The 19,247-nt window shown below is 33.2% G+C and overlaps 4 protein-coding genes across 25 annotated transcripts in view; 3 read left to right on the top strand and 1 right to left on the bottom strand.

The window, feature by feature from the left end:
• Positions 1–3,971, top strand: part of LOC127811650 (histone-lysine N-methyltransferase ASHH3) — a 58,244-nt gene extending 54,273 nt beyond the window's left edge. For 9 of the 22 annotated variants that reach the window (XM_052351693.1, XM_052351690.1, XM_052351694.1 and 6 more), the window contains 2 exons: positions 3,126–3,174; positions 3,251–3,589. In XM_052351693.1, coding sequence (XP_052207653.1) covers positions 3,126–3,174; positions 3,251–3,322 — 121 coding nt within the window. In that variant the 3' untranslated portion in view covers positions 3,323–3,589. Of the gene's footprint in view, positions 1–3,125; positions 3,175–3,250; positions 3,590–3,722 lie in introns of those variants that run through there. The other 13 variants (XR_008025762.1, XR_008025760.1, XR_008025761.1 and 10 more) reach the window with 13 other exon arrangements.
• A 2,086-nt stretch (positions 3,972–6,057) lies between these two features.
• LOC127811277 (uncharacterized) lies at positions 6,058–6,510 on the bottom strand. The gene has a single exon (XM_052350989.1). It carries the CDS (start codon positions 6,508–6,510, stop codon positions 6,058–6,060), a length of 453 nt encoding a protein of 150 aa, XP_052206949.1.
• A 4,733-nt stretch (positions 6,511–11,243) lies between these two features.
• On the top strand, positions 11,244–12,432 carry LOC127811276 (L10-interacting MYB domain-containing protein-like). The gene is made up of 2 exons (XM_052350988.1): positions 11,244–11,758; positions 11,842–12,432. The coding sequence occupies exons 1-2, from the start codon at positions 11,432–11,434 to the stop codon at positions 12,430–12,432; spliced, it is 918 nt and encodes a 305-aa protein (XP_052206948.1). The 5' UTR covers positions 11,244–11,431.
• Positions 12,127–14,212, top strand: LOC127812022 (protein ALP1-like). The gene is made up of 2 exons (XM_052352279.1): positions 12,127–13,418; positions 13,493–14,212. Exons 1-2 carry the CDS (start codon positions 12,653–12,655, stop codon positions 13,558–13,560), a joined length of 834 nt encoding a protein of 277 aa, XP_052208239.1. The 5' UTR covers positions 12,127–12,652; the 3' UTR covers positions 13,561–14,212.
• Positions 14,213–19,247: the final 5,035 nt, after the last annotated feature.

Here is a 19,247-nt window from a genome sequence, read left to right as displayed (position 1 = left end):
TTGATCTCTTTCTTTGAATTTTAAATCTTCTTCGGCACTCCTCATCCAACAAATGCCATAAGTTTGTGTGTATCCTTTAGCAACTAGCCTGGCCTTGTACCTCTCTAGGGTCTCATCTGCATTATATTTGAGGTTAAAAACCCACAGACTTGACTCCCTTTAGTTTAGAAACAATGTCCAACGTCTGATTTTTTTCTAAGGCACACATCTCCTCCTGCATTGCTTGAACCCAATTCTGATATTGGGAAGCCTCACTAACTGTCTTAGGAATTGGAATGGTATCCAAAGAAGTTAAAAAAACCCCCTATGTTTTGGAGACAAACGGTGAGAAGAAATTTAATTGGCCAAGGGGTGTTGGGTGCAGCTTCTAATGCCTTTCCGAAGGGCAATAGGGAGGTCTAAATCCCTAGCAACTGATTTAGGCAGGGAATTAGAAGCAACAGAAATAGGCAGCGAATTAGAAGGGGAACAACAAGGGATTTCAGTACCTGGATCGGGAGAGGATACCGGTGCTGGAAGAGGTTCTGGAATGGGCTGCTGTTGATATTTCCTTCTCTTAAAGACGTTGGGAGATCCTTTGAATCGAATGGGAGAGAATGGCAGCTGCTCTTCTGGAGGTTCTTGCTGTTTCTGCTCCTCCAAGGAAGAATTAGATGAGTCATGAACTTGAGAATCATGAGAAATCCCCAAAATAGGTAGATCGATATTTGTATCAGCCGAAGAAATATGTTTCCCTTCATTATCAGTACTAGGAGAGCCAAAGAATGGTTGAGTTTCGACAAATGTAACATTCTTGGTCACATAAAATTTTCTAGCATGATAACATTTGTACCCTTTTTGAGTGGGTGAGTAACAAAGAAACACACATTTGAGGGCTCGAGAGTCCAGCTTATCCCAATGATTTTTGGACACATGAACAAAAGCAACACAACCAAAGACTCTCAAGGGAAGAGGAGTATGTAAACATACCGCAGGAAAATAGGAGGACAAGCATTGAATTGGGCTTTTATGTTTTAGGAGAGTAGGGATTTGGTTAAACAAGAAGGCAGCAGTCAAAACTGTCTTTCCCCAAAAAAGCTTGGAAACAGAATGATGAAGTAAAAGAGCTCTAGTGACATTAAGTAAATGTCTCATTTTTCTTTCTACCACACCATTCTGTTGAGGAGTATCAACAAATGAGGACTTATGAATTATTCCTTCTTGCTGGAAAAAATGATGCAAGTGATGATTGAAGTAGTCTCTTGTATTATCAGTCCGAATTTTTTTAATTTGAGACTCAAATTGACTAGATATCATCTTATAGAATATAGGTAAAATAGAGCTAATAGCTGCCTTATTCTTTAAGAGATATAGCTAAGTCATTCTAGTACAATCATCAATAAAAGTAATAAACCATCTAGCCCCAGAACAATTAGGAATTCTAGATGGACCCCACACATCCAAATGAATCAAAACAAATGGAATGGAGGATAATTTATTACTCATAGGATATGAGACTCGATGATGTTTAGAAAACTCACATGTCCAAATTTCTAAGTAGGAAACATAGACTGCATTGTACTAATGGAAGGATGCCCTAAATGACAATGTTGAAGCCAAAAATCAGGGATAGAAGTTGGCTGAAAAGAATAGGCAGCACTGGTAGGCTGCTTCCCCTTGAGAGCAGCACTACATGTCTTCAAATAGTACAACCCATTCCATTCCTCAACAACACCAATCTTCTTTCCCGTGTCCGGTGCCTGAAGAATTATTCTTGGTAGGTCCTGAAGAATTATTCCTGGTGCTCAGGTGCACCTTTGACAACACGATAATATGGGTTCCATGTGTTCTCCAATCCTCATTACCGATAAGTTTTCTATTTGAAATTGAAGTTCTTCCCTTTTCATGAATTGCTCAAGTTTCATCTATTTGATTATGTTTGATTCTTTGGTCTTGAGTTTGGTGTTAGGGAAGTGTCCATGAGTGCGTTAATATCTTTGTGTTTAGGTTATTATTTAAATTGTATCAACTGTAAATTACTAAAATCTCCCTCTTGGATTTTAAAAATAATGGTTGATTTTACTTACCAAAAAGACCATAAAGTACAATTTGGATAAAATAAATTTAATATTTTAAAATAATTATTTATATTTTATTAATTAATTTTTTGTCCAAAATTTTATTATTGTAAATTTAGCCCCCCTGCTAATTTTTTCTTGTTCCACTCCTGATAGTTAATATTGTGAAACCGACATATACAATATGGAAACACGACTTAGGAATTATAATAGCATGTTAAAATTAATGCAAAAGGATGTCAAGGTGTATGTGTTAAAAACCTTGAAAAAGTAGCCCGAAAATAAAGGATTTCAGCGTATCAGTATAGAGATAAAGGATTCTCACTTTCTAACACTCACATGCTTGCAAGGCATCAGAAATTTATGCCAATTTCAGCTGGATGTGTTACAAAACTTTAAAACATAGCACAAAGATAAAGGATTTTTACCCCATCAGTTTAGGTATAAAGGATTCTTTCTTTCCAATAGTAAGATGCCCAAAAGGCACCAGAAACAGATTTAGGCCCTTAAACCAGAATATGCGCACCAAAGCATTCCATGGTGTTGGTTTCTTAGCGTGATCATATGACTGTATAGTACAAAAAAGCTCCACATGAACGCCTGTGCACATAGCCGGAAAAAAAATGCAGTCCTTTAGTGGATGTCTGAGCATATTAGGCTGCATTCTCTCATGAATAAGACATGAGTTCAATGCCCCTTAAGTACTCCTACCAGGAAAAAAAAAATGAAAGAACACGGAAGGGCAGTATGTGTGAATGTAATGAGTCTCTCTGTTCCATTAGGGTTAAGCAGCTTCTAGACCATGATTTATATACGAGGGAATTTGTTTTTTTTTTTTTTCTTATGTTGGGGGCTGGGTAGAGGCGGAAACACAATAAACTCAGATGGACTGCCTACTCCTTGTGTCTTGTTGTCTTGTTAAGGGAGAAAATTGTAGCTTTGCTAACAACTTATTAACACCATAATTTCTGCTATATAAGATTCTGGTAACCAACCATTAGATTTTCTAATTCATATTTAGTACTGTAATTTGTTGGTATTAAATTCTTATTATTGCATGTTATACAGTTCCTTTGGGATTATTAGCCGGTTCGATAAGAATACTAGAAAACACTTGGTAAGACAAGTTTCTGTCTGGTTCCTCTGTGGCAATTAATCTTTGCGATCAACAACTTACCTGTTTGTTTTCACAGATAATGTTTGAAGATGGTACTCGTGAATTCCTTGACATGTCAAAAGAAGATTGGGAGTTGTGTGTTTTCTGATTGATTGTTGGGTAAGTCAAGTTATTATTGTTATGACTTAATGTTCATTGTTCTTTTAACATTCCTTCCATAATCATCCTTCTCAATTTAGTGCTCATCGGAATCGCATTCGTGTTGGGAAAGTTCTTTATCAGGAAAAGAGCAGTGATATACTCATTTGTGGACTTGTAGAATTAGAGCTGGTGTTTGTGACTTAACCAAAGGTGACTGTTACATGTGTCAAATTTGGATTATGATTTATAAAGGGTTGGCAATCATTACTTGATATTTGAGATGCATGCCGTCTGCTTGCTTAGTACCATGACAACAAGAGCTATATTATAACTTGAAAGAGTAAAATGCGAGCGCAATTTTGCATGTATACGGTCCGTATACTTACTTGTGCCGACTTACCTTACAGGACACTGGTGCAAAAGCTGATGGCAAGTCTGCCACACGTTCAAATTGTATAGCTTAAGACTAGATATGTTTCTTTGCGAATATCTCATTTTTGTATTTGGTAACGGGAAATAATAATGTAAAAAATGCGTGAACTATGGAGGGATTTTGCGCAGCCATTTGCTTGGTGGGGCTCCCATTTGTTGTAAGCTAACTATAAATTGTCTTCTACCCAGACATAAGTTAGGCATTAATTACTTTTTTTGATAAATTGCATTTGGACTCTTGTGATTTAGGTCTTCGCAGAGACATTTCCTGTAGTTTAAAAACGAGACTAGAGTTCAGTGTGGGTTGATTATTTTGCACCTCTTTCATTATTTTGTCATTTAATTTCTAATTAAATTAAATTCAACCTTAATAAACCAAAATAAATGCAAAAAATAAAATGATTTATTGTACGCTAGATGCTAGAACCCTTCCTAGAAAATGTCGGTTGGTTGCTGGTGAAATGGGTTCTTGGAATAGAGAGGGGAGGAAGATGAACATGAAGAAGATGATAATGAAGAATCAAGGAAGAAGACTGTCTTCATTGTCAGCAAAGCAGTAACTCTGTTCCATTGACTTTTCATTTTGCCGTCTTCATCGATTTTCTCTAGAATCCATCTTCGATGGGGTTCTTGGTGAGAGAGAGAGAGAGAGAGAGAATCCTTAGCAGCAGCTCTATTCCACTGACTTCAATAACATCGTCTCTCCCCCTCTTTAGTGGGAATATAGAGATAAAGACTCCATGATACGGAGTTACGTCTTCGTGGGCGATGAAGACGTAGGTCTTTTTCCCGGGTTCATCTGTTTCCCTCCCATTCCCGCCTCTCTACCTGTTCTAGGTCTGTTGGGTTTTGAACCCAACAACAATGAGCTCCTTTTGGAACCTATGACCGACCAACAGCAATAATAAATTATTTTATTTTTATTTTGGTTTTAGACAAAAATCAAACCTGGTTTTAAAAAATTGCAAGTACACCCTTGCACTATTGAAAATTCACTTTTTTCACCTTGTGAATTAACAGATTAGGGCACCTTGTTATCAACAATCCATTTGTATTAAAATTTAGTGGCAATGAAAAGTAGCAAAGTACCTCTATGGGACGCCAATGACTAAAATAAATAAATAATTAAAACAAACGAAAGCAATGAAATGAAAAAAATAAAAGAAAATTAATTAATAAAATTTTAACAAATTGATATCGTTGGATGACCAACAGTTAGTTTTTAGCTTATAAAAACTATACTCAAATATCATAAATCACTATCTTCTCTTCTCCCGTGAAACACCACAACTCACATGAATAAGGAAAAATAGCACTCCTCACCATTTTTCCCACCTCAGCAAACAATCCCATGGCTTATTCTACCTCAAATGCCATAAGTAATGTGAATGGAGAAATGATAATGTTTAAGAATAAAAGATGCAATTGTGGAAAAAAAGTTGTTGTGAAGATTTATGTGTCAACTAAAAATCTTAGAAAAATGTATTTTTATTGTTAAACTAACAAGTATAGGTACTACTCTTTATGGACACCTCAAGAAGATGCAATCAACAATGGAAGTACTCAGGGACTAAGTGATAACATGGCTATGCAACTTGTTATGAAGATTGATGCATCACTGAGGAAGCTAGACAAGCTGGAATCAATTATGCAAGGAGGATTTAGATGATTTTGATCCTAATGATGTTTTTTGGAGTATTTATGTTGGTTTTTGTTATAGTGATGATGCTAAAGACTGAAAATAATCCAGTATACAATGTATCTAGATGGAGGTAAATCATATACATGTGTATGAATGAAATCAAAAGAATGATATTCATATGTAATGTTTTGACATCAAAAGAATGATATTCATATGTAATGTTTTGATAGTAAAATAGTTAACATAATATAATTAACACAGGAGCACATAAAAAATAGAATTTACACTTTATAAATAGCAACACACTTTAAAAATGGACTCCTCACCATTGCTTTTGCATAAAATAAGTCATTACAATTGGTCAAACTGTCCATTTCACCTAAGTGCTATCACCTATTTCCTATATGGCTAATATGAAACTTCTTATCATTGGAAAATTTTGACTGTATATGTTGTACCATTACATATACATTCAGAATTTCTTTCAAAGAAATTACATTTGAAAAGCATCATTGTTATTTGTAGTAAACAATACAAAATATATCACCAAAAAAATCCACCTATGATGTACAAAATATATAGCAAATGTTTGAATTTAGATAGAAATTTACAAAAAAAAAAAAAAAGTTTAGGAATCCCACCAAAAAGACTAGCATGATAGAGGACATTCACTTCTTTCTCTCCTTTGTAGCAGCATTGGGACATGTTCTCCTATTGTGTCCCAATCCATTACAAATACCACATTGTAAAGTGAAAAACCTTTTCAACTTCTGTGGCTCAGCTGCAACTCTTGTCCTAGCTTTCTTTGGTTTGTCAAGCTTCCTCTTCTTTTCTAGTGGCTGGAAATCTTTTGCATCTACAATAGGCCATGATAACTGTCTTGGTATATGATGGATGGTCACACTATAAGTGTTGATGTACATGTGTTTCTTTAACTGCACATTTATAAATTTTCCAGACTCCTTTCTAATATTCATTATCACAGCTATAGCATGGCTGCAAGGAACATCAGACCACTGCCACATCCCACAATCACAACTTTTAGTGTCCAAGTTAACAACTATAACCACTATCTCCTCTAATACCTCATACTCATCAACCCCATCAAATACCACTCTCATAAGTCTACCTTTGGCAGCATTGTCATCTAGCCTATTCTGCACCCGTGGTGGAATATCACTTTCTCACATCTCAGCTTTGTGTTTTCTATTAATAATCCTCTCCATGATCATTCTTCTTAGGTCATCTAGCATTTGAAGAGTTGGTTTTTCTCTAATACACTCAATCCATGAGTTAAAAGACTCAGTGCAATTGTCAGTGACATGGTCCACTTTGCATTCCATGTCAAAAGCATGTCGTGATCGGTGCTTAGCAGGAATGTTGTTCAACCATTCCTATGCCTTGAAATCTAATTGTTTAATTTTCTCCATTGCTTGCTTAAAATCGACAATATTGCCTGCCCTTGCAGCTGACTAAAATAAAGACCTCAACAACAAACCAGGGAACTTGCTTCTTATATTAGCATATACATGTTGACCACAATATCTAACATGTGAGTTTGGCCATATCTTGGTAAGGGCATTCAGTATCCTCTTTTGCCTATCAATTATAAATTTTATCAGTCTTGATTCTACCTCACCCATACTATCCATTAGCTGTTCTAGAAACCACCCACAATTTTTCGAATTCTCTCCTTCACATACAACAACTACAAGTGAGAAGACCCCAAAGCTGGCATCAACAAATACAACAACAAATGGCACTCTTCCATATGGCCTATTCAAAAAAAAGCCATCAATGCATATGAAAGGTCTACACCTTGTTAAGTAGCCTTGTTGTTGTTTTGCCTGCAAAGATATGAAAATTATTTGAAAGTGAGGTAACTTCTCAACATGTGGCTTGTAACCCTTGCACATTGCTATTGAACCAGGATTCTTAGTCTTTGGAATGTGGCAATATTGATGCAATTTTTTGTATCCCCTAATGTGATCACCATTGCTTAATACTATTATTTTTTGCTTGGTCGTTTGCAGCTTTAGTCTTGACACTACAACACCATAATTTCGCTTCAGTAGATCCCTCAAGACATTTGTTGGCATATTAGGATTGTTCTTAAATACTGATAGGAACTTTTTAGCAATCCATGTACTGTTTGTTTTAAGATATTTGTTTATCTTGACACATGAGTGTTTGCTTCTATACTTTTTAACTTGAAATGTGCATCCAACTCTAAATTAGGATGCATGAATCCTACATTTGCATCCTTGTGCAGCACACACACATGTCAGCCTCACTTTCTCATTGTTTTATACTTTTGTATTAAATCATTCTTGTTAAGCTCAAGGGTAAGTAAATACGATTTTGATGATAACAAAAATATTTTTATAATATAAATGTATTTATTTCTCATACAAAAAAATAAATTTATTTTGAATTAAAAGTGGATACAAAGAGTAAATTTATTTTTAATTAAAGATGGATTATCTTTAGACATGTTTTCTTGTTTTGATCATTTATGTCTCAAAAGTTTATATTTGAATTTTCATTTCTTGATAAATGCATTTCTTACTTATGCAAAAAGTATATTTATTTTGAATTAAAGGAGAATTATTTTTAAACATGTTTTCTCTTTCTCATACAAAAGTAAATTTATTTTGAATTAAAGAGAATTGTTTTAGACATGTTTTTTTCTTACTCATGCAAAAAGTAAACTTAGTTTTAATTAAAGGAGAATTTTTTTTAGATATGATTTCTTGTTTTAATCGTTTATGTCTCAAAAGTTTATATTTGAATTTTCAAATCTTAAATTAAAAAAGAATTATTTTTAGACATGTTTTCTCTTACTCGTGCAAAAAGTAATTTTATTTTGAATTAAAGGATAATTACTTTTAGACATATTTTCTTGTTTTAATTATTTATGTCTCAAAATCTTAGGGTGCGTTCTCTTTGTCGTTTTCAAGCCATTTTCAGTTTTCGGTTTTCAAAAACAATGAAAACGCGTTCTCTTTGCCATTTTTAAAAATACATTTTTGAAAACACAAAAAAAAATTACAAAGAAAACCCAAAACAATATTTTGTTGTTTTGGATGTTTTCATCCAAAACAAAACCCAAAATCAAAACACGGAAAACGAATGTTGTTTTCCGTGTTTTGATATTATCTTCCACTCTTCCTCTCTTCCTTCACTCTTCTTCTCTTCCTCTCTGCGAACCATCACCGTCGCCACTGTGCTTCCTTCATTCTCTTCCTTTCTTCAAGCTAGATCTGCCACCATCGCTACATTTTCTTCCTCTCTTCAAGGCCATCACCGCCGTCGGCTAGATCTGCTGCCATCGCTTCTTCTTTTCCTCTCTTCAAGACCAGATCTCTCGCCTTCGATTGTAAGTCTTTTAGTCTGATCAGCAACTAGTTTCAACACAAATCCGTGATATATACGTATGTATGCACGATTTGTATCTGGCCAGAGGTTTTAGCTTAGATCTTTGGATATTTGGCTGTTGGATATTCGCGATTTGTATCTTTTGTGCGATTTTTCATTTCTGATCGTTGGATTTTTGGATATTCGCGACTTGTATCTTATTCGCGATTTTTCAGTTTTGATCGTGGCCTGGCTGTTTTGGGTTTTGCTTTGTTTTTCTTGAGAGAAGATGAACCCTTGGATTGATTTTTCAGATCTTTGTTTAGCTCTGTTACATTGCATTGCAGCGTATTGTACTCTTTAGATTGCAGCGTATAGTTAAAAATTATGTTTGTTGTAACTGCTGATTTTCTACCGTGGTGTTGCTTTACTGTATAGGAATTGTGGTGTTGCTTTACTGTTATGGGAATTCGGTTGTTGTTGTTATTGTTCTGTTCAGCTGCTTGATTTTGGATCAATTTGTCTTTCCTATCATTTGACAGAAGATGAGAATTTATAGGTCTTTCTTTTATAATATTTTTTATGACTTTGGCTGCTTTGTTTCATTGTCTCGCGTTGTTTTAATTGTGGGAGGATGTTGATTATGTGGGACTTTGATGATGGGTCGACCATACTTTTGATAGGTTGGGCATTTTACTTTTGAATATATATATTTTGATGATGGTTGCACCATGCATAGGCTTCAACTGTTAAAATATATATATAACTTGGTTAAATTTGGTGCAAGTATATCTCCACTTGTGCACAATCCTTCTGTCGACCATTCATTATTGACTGACTCACCATCATTTTCCTCTATAAGATTCCCTTGTCATAGAGTTATTGAACCCGTGAAGTCTCTTGTGAATTGGGGGGGGATAGAGAATCCAAGGAACATTATACCTAGTGAAAATGGCCGAACTTTTAATTTTGAGAACAACATATTAGCATCAACTATAGCAAAGGAAAAGGTTTGGCAAACGACAGGCAAGCTGGAAAAGGATGAAAGGGACTGTCATGGTAGTTTATTGAGGGGAAGAAAAAGTCTTGACCGAGAGGAAAGTGCCTTAGAAGAAGGGAGAAGTAACAAGAAGTCGGCAGTAGATGTTGAGGAGTCTGTTTTACACGAGATGTTTGATAAGGTATTGTCCTTTGGCAAGTCTACATTACACACTTCTGATGATGACCTGCCAATCGAGGCAGGCAAAAAGGGGCAAGAATATGAGCAAGCAAAAATATATGATAAAGAAAGAACCTACTACAAGAAAGGAATTGCGAAAAAGGAAGCACCTGATGATGATAAATGATCTGATGACAGCAACTGTACTACTGAAGCGTATAAGGTTGCTTTCATCTCCACTGGGTGAAACTATAGCTAGCTGTTATGTATGCCTCTATAGCATAGGATGATGAAACTATATACGAACTTTTATGACTTCTTGTTTTAGTTAAACATGATTCTTTATTATTAAGGACAGTGAATATCTTTAACGTTATGCATGCAGAATGTTTACTGTTTAATTTCTTTTGATTTCAAATCCCCCTTGTTTTGCTAATTGTATTTTTTGCTATCCTAAGATAACCACAACAACCACTATCAGACTCACTACATTAAGCACGCAAATATTTGTATGTTCAACTCTGGCCAAAGAAGGCCGCTATATCTTCTTACCATGGGCTAACCCTAGGGATAATGCCTACTTTTTTTTTTCTTTTCTGTTTTTTTATGATTTAGGTGTCCAAACTTCGCCCACCTAGTTCTAGAGGAAACTAGCCTTCCCCCCTGATTTGGTTTTTGAATAAATCGAATGCGGTCATAAGTTTATATACTTCTAAGCGGACATACGGTCAACCTCCATTAAATTGAGGTATTTCTATCTCTACTAAGAATTGATCCCCCGCAATTTCCAAGAAAACTTGGAAGTTTTACCACTTGTGTCATGCTCTGGGGGCGTCAATGCCTTCTTCTTCTTCTTCTTTATGTTTATGTTTGTGTTTGTGTGCATATGTATTTCATAAAAATCCACTTATCTATCTCTTTTCCAATTCAAGTTTTGCAAAAGCTCTTTGGCACGTATCTGCAGCTAGATGTGGGCAAAAATTCAAAAAATTTGAATTAATTGAACCGAATTAATCAAAAATGACAGTTCAGTTTGATTCAATTTGTGGAACAATTTAGTTCAGTTAGGTTTTTTAAGTATTTGAGTTAATTTGGTTCAGTTAAATGTTTTTATTTAAAAAACATTTATAATCGAACCAACCAAAATATTAAAAAAATGACATCATTTTTTACTAAATTATATAGTAAAAACAGTTTATCAGAATTTTTTTTTTAAAGTAAATGTATAAACATTTACAATTAACTTGGTAGCCTAGTAATAGATAGTAGCACTGGGAAATTTGAGTACTGATGTGTGTTTAAAAGTTACTTGCATGGAATAAGAACTAAAAGCAACAAATTATTAATTGGAGTAGGTAAACTTTACTAGCTTGTTGGGGTTTTATCATCGAATCTCTATTTCTGTATTACTATATCATGAGCTTGCTTGTAGATCTTTGTATGCTATATGCCCTCCCCATAGGTAAAATTTTGGATTTGCACTTGGTTAAGTAGTTGATATTTATTATATGTATTGAATAGAGAATATGGGTGGTCACAGAGGTAAGACTAAGGAACCAATGTCATGGCTTGATGAGAATGAACATGCTTTTATCGGGATACTTTATGACAATGTGAAAGCAGGAAAATTGCAATGCTCTACATTCACGAAAGACGAATGGGGCAAGATCAATCAAGACATGATTGGTCTCACAAAAATGGATTGTGGGATAGATAGACTGAAGGGTAAGTGGAACCGTTTACGTAAAGTGCATCGCTTGTTCGCTGAACTAGTAGGGCATACAGGTGTTACATGGGATCCAAATACCAACAAAGTTGATGCTGCAGAGGAAGTTTGGCAACACTTTTTTACGGTATTTTCACCATTTTTTATTTGTGACATTATATTCTTTTACTATATACAGCTTATTAATATGGCTTATTTTCATGAATGCAGATAAACAAGGCTGAGTACAAAATATTCAAGAAGGAAGGATGTAAGCATTATGCAGTTCTAGGAGAGATATTTGGCGGGACTACAGCCACCGGAGGTTTAGGCAATGCTTCCACTCAACTTCCTCCAACATCAGAGGAAGAAAGGCAGATAGAAGATGATTTTCTGAACAGGGGAGTGCATGTACGTGCGCAACAAAAAGATGATGAATATGATGAAGTTACAAGTATTCGTCATGACAAACGACGACGCAAGGAATCTAAGACCAATAAAAGTGAAAAACTTGAGGCTTGTATAGCTCAATGGTCATCTATAGTAAGTATGAGAAGTGAAGAAACTGAACTTAGGATGCTTTACCTGAAAGAAAAGCTTGCACACATGCAAGGAAAATTGTCTATTCAATCTAGCAATTCTGAAGCCACTAGTCCAGATCCGTATTCAACAAAGGTTTGCCTAGACATCTTAAATAGTATGGAAGGAGTGTCTAATGAAGATTATATGAAAGCAATGAAGGCTTTTAAGGATCCAGATTTTAGGATGTCATTTGTGGAGATGCCAGAAATTAGGAGAGGACCTATCTTGAATCTTCTTTGATTTGTTTGATATTTTGGTTTGTTGCGTGTTTTCTATTAGCTTGGACTATTGTGTTCTTTTAGTACTTTGATGTTATATTTCTAAACAGATGCTTGCTTGTTTTATTTTAATCGATGTGTTGAGTTTTCATAGTTTTCATAAATAATGTTGTTTGAGTAGTATATTAAATGATAATTGATGTAGATAATGATGTTGATTAAAAATATAATTGTGCAGAAGGATGTCTACTGAATCAAGTTGGGTTCAAAATTCGACTGATGAAGATTTGAGTGATGATGATTTTTTATTTACAGAAGATGATTTGGATGCGTCTATTGGTGATAGACTAATGCTTAGTTATTTTGTTGCCAATAAACGAGTTTTTATTGACAGGACACCTTGTAGAACATCATTGCTTACTGGAAAAATGTACATGCTTGAAATTTTAAATGGACATCCAGACGTGTGTCATCGTAATTTTTGGATGCAGAAACATGTTTTCATGAATTTTTGTGACACTTTGAAACATAAAGGGCTGTTGACAGATGGGAAAAAAGTTAGTGTCGAGGAGGGTGTTGCTATGTTTTTGATGATTGTAGGGCACACTACAAGATATAGTATTATTGGCGATAGATTTCAGCATTCCAATAACACAATCCATAAATGGTTTAAGCGTGTTTTACGAGCTGTTTGTTCATTAGGCACAGAGATAATCTCCCCTACAAATCAAAATGGACCTCATGAGTGTCTCTTGCGCAAATATCCTTTCTTTAAGAATTGTATAGGTGCAATAGATGGAATGCATGTTGCAGCTTGGGTACCTGCATCACGACAAACATCTTTTCGTGGAAGAAAGACTAATGTAACACAAAATGTGATGTTGGCATGCAATTTTGATATGAAATTTATATTTGTGCATGTTGGATGGGAAGGTACTGCTAATGATTCACGAGTATTTATTGACGCAGTTACAAGACCCTCGAACAACTTTCCAATGCCACGGGGAGGTATATTCTAATACTTCAAATGATGTATTAAATATTTTTATTGTATTACAATCTTAAATCATATTTTTTTGCAGATCAATTTTATCTTGTTGATTCTGGCTATCCAAACATGCCTGAATTTCTTGCCCCTTATCGAGGTTGAAGATATCATCTGCGTGATTATCTTGGACGAGGAGGACCACGTGGAAAGGAAGAGTTGTTCAATTATAAACATTCCTCGTGTCGGAACATAATTGAACGTTGCATTGGAGTGTTGAAGGCAAGATTTCCTATTTTGAAATTAATAACAAATTATCCAATTAGTAGGCAAAGACAAATCCCTACTGCATGTTGCACAATACATAACTTTATTCGTCAGGAGGACTTTTTAGACAGGTTATTCGCTGAATATTCAGTAGATAATATGGTATTTGATGATATGTCGGAATCAAACCAAGATCGGGAAGCCATACATTTTGATACTAGTCAAACAGCTCAAATGGGAGAAGTCAGAGATTAAATTGCCACACAAATGTAGAATCAGTATCAAGGGACTCGTACATGAGTCTGTAATTTTATTTTATTGTTTTAATTTTTGAATTGTGTTTATTTTTAATATTTGTATTAAAACTTGTAATCGAATCTCGCTTGTTATTGAATTGTTTGATGCAATCTTATAATTTATAATTACATTATGTAATACCAGTTCACGTCTTTAATTTTTATTTTAATACTTGTTATTTATAATCACATTATGATCCTACTTGCTATTTTTTTTCAAGCCAATTTATTTATCTATTTAAATTTAAATAGTTTTAATTTATTAAATAATCAAATTTATTGAATAAAATATTATTTTTAAATTATTTTCAAAATTGCAAAGAGAACGCATTTTCTAGTTTTCTGTTTTGAGAAATGGTTTTTCAAAATGATAAAGAGAACGCATTTTCAATTTTTTGAAAACAGATTACCAAAACAGAAAACAGAAAATGAATTAAAAACTCAAAACTAAAAATTGAAAAGCAAAGAGAACGCAGCCTTATATTTGAATTTTTAAATCTTGATTTCTCATGCAAAAAGTAAATTTATTTTGAATTAATGGTGAGATATGTTTTCTTATTGTTTGAGAAAGTCTAAACATTTTTTGAATTTTAAACTTCATATTAACCATTTCTTTAATGGCTAGTGTGTTTGGAAGATATATATATATATATATATAGGGTAAATATGGAGGCTCAAGGTAGAACAAATTTGATAGAGCATTCAAACAAGAGTGAGAAGGTTCGAAGTGCTGGAAGTGTGCTGGCTGGTGGAATTCTCAACAGTTGGCGACTTATTTGTAATTGTCTCTGATTGTAAGTTTGTTATTCTTACTCACTTGTTGTGTGAGGGGATTGTATTTGCTAGTAGTGTGTTAGTGATTCTTGCTTAGGCAAGGAATTGTATGTTAGTTTTAGCTCTAATTAAAACCTAGTGTTGATTCTCCCTGAAACCTCAAGCTAAGTCTTGAAAGAGAAGGGATTAGGCTCTTCAGAGTCGAACCTCTATAAATTTATCTTGTTTTGTGTTGTTGTATGATTTTATTGATTTCAATCCTACTGCAATCACCACATATTAAGATAAAAAATTTAAGAGTTTTCAAAAGAACTAAAATTATTAATTTTTGAAAAACTCAATTCACCCCCTTCTTGGGTATTTTTCTTGGCAACAATTAGTATCAGAGCAGATTTATAATCTACTATAGTTGTCTATTACTCTTTTTTGTGAACTTTATCTTTTATATTTTACTATGGCAGTCATTATTGATAATAGTACAACTGAAGGTTAGTCCACAAATAGACATCTTTTGTTTCATGGCACAAACTATACCTATTGGAAAGCTAGAATGAAAATTTATGTTCAACCTAATAATTATGATGCATGGAAATCCATAACTAAAGGTATAGAAATGCCTACCAAAATAGAAGAAGGGGAAGTGGTTCCAAAACCTGAGAAAAAATATAATGAAAATGATATTAAGAAGGCACAAAGTAATGTTAAATCTATGAATCTTTTATATTGTGCACTTTCACCCACTGAATTTAATAGAATCTCAGGTTGTGACACAGTTAAGGAAATATGGGATATGGTACAAGAAATACATGAGGGGACTGATCAAGTTAAGGAAACAAGGATTGACATGCTTATTCATAGTTATGAACTTTTAAAGATGAAATCTAATGAGTCTATTTCTGAAATGTTTACTAGATTTACTAATATTATTAATAATCTTAAATCTCTTGGCAAAACTTATTCTAACCATGAAATTGTTAGAAAGATCTTAAAGTGTTTGCCAAAGAAATAGAATCCAAAAGTCACTATCATTCAAGAGTCAAAGAATCTCAAGACTCTTGCCCTTGATGAGCTAATGAGATCTCTCATTACCTATGAGATAGAGCTCAAAGAAGAGGACAACAACATCAAAAAGAAAAGAACTATTGCATTGAAGTCCATTGAAGAGGAAGATGAAAGGGATGGCAGTGATGAGGATGATGAGTTTGCCCTCATCACAAGAAGATACAACATGTTAATGAAGAGGAAGTTCCTAAAAAAAAACTCTCAAAAGAAAATGGAGGAGTATCAAAAGAAAGAGTCGATTATTTGCTATGAGTGTAAGAAACCTAACCATATTAAGTCCAAATATCCATTACTCAAGAAATCAAAGAAGAAGGCTATGGTGGCGCATGGCCAGATAGTGAAGAAAATGAGCAAGATGATGAGGCTCAAGATGAGATTGCAAGTGTAGTTTTCATGGCTCTTGAGGATGAGGTAAAACCAAACTCTTATTCTTTATATTTAAAATATAAACAACTCCTTGATGTATTTTATGATGTTTTTGATAAACTCGAAAAGTTTCTACAAAAAAATTCATTTTAAAAATTGAAATGACTTCTTTAAGAAAAGAAAATGATGCTATGAAAATAAAAATTGAAAACTTTGAAATAGAAAATGTTTCTCTAATATTAAAAAATGAAAGTCTCAAAAAAGAAAATGAAAGTTTGAAAAATCAAGTAAAAGAGAAAATAAATTTTGTCAAAAATAAGCAAAATAAAGATAATAAAATAAAGAAAAATATTTTTTTTATAGAAATACGTTTTGGCAAAAATCTAAAGAAAAATCATTATTCTTTGGTACATGTTTTTCTTGTCATGAGGAATGGCATAAAGCCTACTCATGCCAAAATAAAAGAAAATTAGTTAAAAAAGTATGGGTGCCTAAAAATATGCTTCTGAATTTTCTAATTAAGCCGGAACTAAGGAAGTTTGGGTACCAAAAATAAGTGCTCGAAATATTTGTAGGAAAAATCAAAATCTCAATGGAGTGCAAAGTGGTTCTTGGATAGCGGTAGCTCAAGGCATATGACCGGAGATCCGAACAATTTCCTTAAACTCAAACCAAAGAATGGAAGTTTGGTAACTTTTGAGGATAACGCCAAAGGTAAAATAATTTGTGCTGAAAAAATATGTAATGTTCATTCTACTATCATTGAAAATGTGTTACTTGTTGATGGATTGAAGCATAACTTACCTAGCATAAGTCAACTATGTGATAAATGATATATTGTAATATTTGAATCTTCTAAATGCGTAGTTAAACATGAGTCCAATATCATATTTGTTGGTCAAAGGCTTGAAAATATATATAGAGTTGATTTAGATGACCTCTTAGCAAATAATGTAAGATGTTTATCTTCAACTAATGAAGATTGTTGGATGCATATGAAACTAGGTCATGCTAGTATGGATCTACTCTCAAAATTAGTAAGACTTGATTTAGTAGAAGATTTGCCTAAAATAAAGTTTGAAAAAAATAAAATCTGTGATGCATGTCAACGAGATAAACAAATAAGAATTTCATTTAAATCTAAGGATATAGTATCAACAACTAAACCTCTTGAATTACTTTACATGGATCTATTTGGCCCAACTTGGACACTTAGCTTGGGAGGAAAGAGGTATGGTCTTGGCATTGTTGTTAATTACTCTAGATATACATGAATTATGTTTTTAGCCTCAAAAGATGAAACATATGATTACTTTTCAAAATTCTATAGAAAAATACAAAATAAAAGTAATCTCAAAGTAATTAGTATTAGAAGTGATAGAGGCAAAGAATTTAATAATTAGGATATGAAACTATTTTGTAACATAAATGGCATTAATCATAATTTCTCAACTCTTAGAACACCCCAACAAAATAGGGTACTAGAAATGAAGAATAAAACTCTAGAATATATGGCTAGGACCATGCTATGTGATAGTAATTTACCTAAATATTTTTTGTCAGAAGTTGTAAACACTGCTTGTTATATCTTAAATAGAGCTCTTATAAGATCAATTTTAAAGAAAACACCATATGAACTTCTTAGGAATAGAAAGTCTAAAGTCGGTCATTTTCATGTATTTGGATATAAATATTTTCACATATTTGATGAAGCAATATTTGTGGGATACTCATGGTTTAGTAAAGCTTATAGAGTTTTTAATAAGCAAACTCAAACTATAGAATAATCAGTGCACGTTACCTTTAATGACTCTTCACCTTCTCTACCCAGAGTGTATTTAGATGATAATGATATTTCTCAAAATAATAATCAAATTTTATCTCAACTAAATAATTCATTAGAAACTCAAAACCCTCAAAATGATTCAAGTAATCTTCCTAAAGAATAGAAATTTGTCCAAAATCATCTTAAGAATCAAATTTTAGGTAATCCAAATGAAGGAGTTAGAATGAGGTCATCAATTAGAAATATATGTGAACATTTAGCATTTGTGTCTCAATTGGAATCAACAAAGTTTGAAGAGGCTGAAAATGATGAAAATTTAATGATGGCCAGGCAATAAGAATTAAGTCAATTTGAGAGAAATAAAGTTTGGTTATTAGTTCCTAAACCTAAAAATTACTCCGTTATTGGAACAAAATAGGTGTATAGAAATAAAATGGATGAATCTGGAATAGTAATAAGAAATAAAGCAAGGCTTGTTGCTTAAGAGTATAATCAACAAGAAGGAATCGATTTTGATGAAACATTTGCCCCTATAGCTAGATTATAAGCTATTAGAATACTTTTGACTTTTGTTTGCTATAAAGATTTTAAATTCTTCCTAATAGATGTTAAAAGTGCTTTTTTAAATGAATCCTTAAATGAAAAAGTATATGTTGAACAATCTCTAGGTTTTGAAAATAACAAATATCCAAAACATGTTTATAGGTTGTTAAAATCTTTATATGCATTAAAGCAAGCTCCTAGAGCTTGGTATGAAAGATTAAGTAAGTTTCTTTTAGATAATAACTACTTAAGAGAAAAAAATAGATAAAACTTTATTCATAAAAAATGAAGAAAATGAAATGCTCATAATTCAAATATATGTAGATGATATAATTTTTGGAGCCACAAATGAAAAATTGTACAAAGATTTTGTTAAGCGTATGCAAAAAGAATTTGAAATGAGTATGATGGGAGAATTAAATTATTTTCTAGGTCTTCAAATAAAACAATTAGAAGATGAAATATTTATAAATCAATCCAAATATATTAATGATGTTTTTAAGAAATTTGAGCTTGAATTAAATAAAGTAAGTCCAACTCCCATGAGTACTTCAACTAAGCTAGATAAAGATGATAATGGGAAGGATGTTGATCAAAAGAAATGTAGAGGAATGATAGGATCTTTACTTTATTTAATAGCTAGTAGACCCAATATAATGTTAAGTGTATGTTTATGTGCTAGATTTCAAGTTAATCCTAAGGAATCACACTTAACAACTGTAAAAATAATCTTTAAATCTCTTTTAGGAACAAAAGAT

The sequence above is a fragment of the Diospyros lotus genome, chromosome 10 (assembly GCF_014633365.1).
Source record: "Diospyros lotus cultivar Yz01 chromosome 10, ASM1463336v1, whole genome shotgun sequence".
Lineage (NCBI taxonomy): Eukaryota > Viridiplantae > Streptophyta > Magnoliopsida > Ericales > Ebenaceae > Diospyros > Diospyros lotus.
Note: the sequence above shows the minus strand (reverse complement) of the source record. Positions and strands in the feature narration are given on the sequence as shown.